General features: G+C 53.6%; 1 protein-coding gene across 2 annotated transcripts in view; it reads right to left on the bottom strand.

Annotated features, from left to right (window-relative positions):
• SOGA1 (suppressor of glucose, autophagy associated 1) overlaps positions 1–2187 on the bottom strand; it is a 103463-nt gene that overhangs the window by 65474 nt on the left and 35802 nt on the right. For both annotated transcript variants that reach the window (XM_011975013.1, XM_011975014.1), the window contains exon 3: positions 1580–1738. In XM_011975013.1, coding sequence (XP_011830403.1) covers positions 1580–1738 — 159 coding nt within the window. The remainder of the gene's footprint in view (positions 1–1579; positions 1739–2187) is intronic.

The following is a 2187-nucleotide window of genomic DNA, read 5'->3' as shown; positions in this document are numbered from 1 at the left end:
GGACTACAGGCAGGCACCCCCAAGCCTGGCTAATTTTTGCATTCTTTATAGAGACAGGGTTTTGCTATGTTGCCCAGGCTGGTCTTGAACTCTTAGGCTCAAGAGATCTGCCTACCTTGGCCTTCCAAAGTGCTGGGATTATAGGTGTGAGCCACCATGCAGGCTTTGCTTGTTTGCTTATCCTGATGTCACAGATAAAGAAACTGAGACTTAGAGAAGGGAAGTGGCTTCAGGGTTCCAGCCACATCTCTGCTAAGTACAGGCTGGATGAACTCAGGCAAGTTGTTCCTCCCGGAGCCTCAGTTTCATCACTTGTACTGTGACCTTAAGATGCTTTCAGAAATTGTCTCCCCTTTTCACTATCAAGGGTAGCAGCAGCAAGACGGTGCGAAGAGGGTGTTCTGTGTTATGGGCCAGGCCGTGGGAGCGGGCAGCTGAATGAAGGGAGGGGGCTAGCCACCCTTAGCAGCAAACGCCTCCTCTCCCTGCACACTGAGAGGGCATTGGCACATCACACCAACACGCCCAGTGGGAAGGATGGCTGGAGGAATGTTCTGGCCTCGGGCTGTGGTGTCTCAGTCCAGGGACACTGGCAGCCTCGCCCTCGGGGGAGGAAGGCAGGCAGCGCCTGCAGCGAGGAGTGTGCCCTGGAAGAATGCATGATCCTCATACCTCATCAGCAGGCAGACAGCTAAGGCCTGGCTCTGCCTCTAGGGCCAGAGGCCACCCCAGACCATTTGGAACACAGACCCCTGGAATGGGGGGATTCCAGCCTTTAAGGGACACCTAGGTTGATGGTTTCTAGTTGGCATTCTGCAGAACCCCCTCAGCCCTGCATGACCTTGAGGTCATCCCTCCCTCTCTCAAGGGCTGTTTGCTCATCCATAAAATGGGCATGATTGCAACTTTGTTAGCATGAAAATGTTTGAGATAAACTGTCAAGCAGGGCGCATAACACACTGTATACCCAACACACAACAGGAGGAGGAGGTCTGCGAGGGGGAGGAACTGGCATGAACAAAGACAGACAGGATTGTGTCTCAGGGTCACATTGAGGAAGCACCAGTACCCCAGCGACACCGGCCTGAGACCCAGCCCCCGCACTGACTTCACGCCAAATGGCAGACCTGGCAGTCTCTTGCAGCCACTCCACACGTGCGTTATTCCTGTTGGTCCTCACAATGACTCAGGGCACCACTGCCCCATTTTACAGGTAAGGAAACTGAGGCACAGAGGGCTGAGCCCCATGCCTGACATTGTTGCATGTTTTCTCAGTGAATCCTCCCACAGCGGCTGTGGTTCTTTGATGAATGACTCCCTCTCGTTACCCTGTGAGCTCCCTGAGGACAGGAACTGGGTGTATTTTGTTCACCATAGTAACCTTAGTGTCCAGCACACAGTTTACACAGTAGGTGCTCAGGAAATGCATGTTGGAGGAATGAATGAATAAACGACCTTGCCAGGGAGGCATAAGCTGCCCATTTCCCACAAGTGGGGGCTCGCAGAGACACTGGCTTGTGGGGGCTTGCATACGCCCACCTGCCCTAGGCTGACCCTGCTGGATGCGCGAAGTCCTCACCTCTCTCGGTCGCTCCAGCTCCGTCTGTAGCACTTGCTTAGCCAGCTCAGTCTCGATGAGCCGCTGACGAAGTTCTTCGTTCTCCTCCTCCAGCCGCGCCCGTTTCTTCTCCACCACCTCGAGTTCCTTATGCAGCCGCATGGAGATGTCCTTAGAGACCTGTGCAGGGGTGGAAGAGAGAAGGGTGTGAGGAGGCTGAGGAGAGCCCCCACTGCAAGTCCCATTGACCACCCGACGTTCACAGCAGGGCAACCCCAGAGACAGGCAGGTTCCTATCGCATCACTGCCATGCTGCAGATGAGCAAACTGAGGCACAAAGAGACCAAGAAACTCATAAAGGAAGCAGCAGAACCAAAACCCAAACCTAGGTACCACAAGCTCCCGGTGTCTGTATCACAGCACAGCCCCAGAAAGCTGGGAAGACCCTATTCTCAGAAATGCCTTTTCATTTACCTGGGGCTTTTTTTTTTTTTTTTTTTTGTTTTTTTTTTAGACAGAGTCTCGCTCTGTCGCCCAGATTGGAGTGTAGTGGTGCAATGATGTCTCACTGCAGGCTTGAACTCCAGGGCTCAAGCAATCCTCTCACCTCAGCCTCCGGAATAGCTAGG

This window comes from Mandrillus leucophaeus, unplaced genomic scaffold (genome assembly GCF_000951045.1).
Source record: "Mandrillus leucophaeus isolate KB7577 unplaced genomic scaffold, Mleu.le_1.0 Scaffold150, whole genome shotgun sequence".
In the NCBI taxonomy this organism is placed as follows: Eukaryota; Metazoa; Chordata; class Mammalia; order Primates; family Cercopithecidae; genus Mandrillus; species Mandrillus leucophaeus.
Note: the sequence above shows the minus strand (reverse complement) of the source record. Positions and strands in the feature narration are given on the sequence as shown.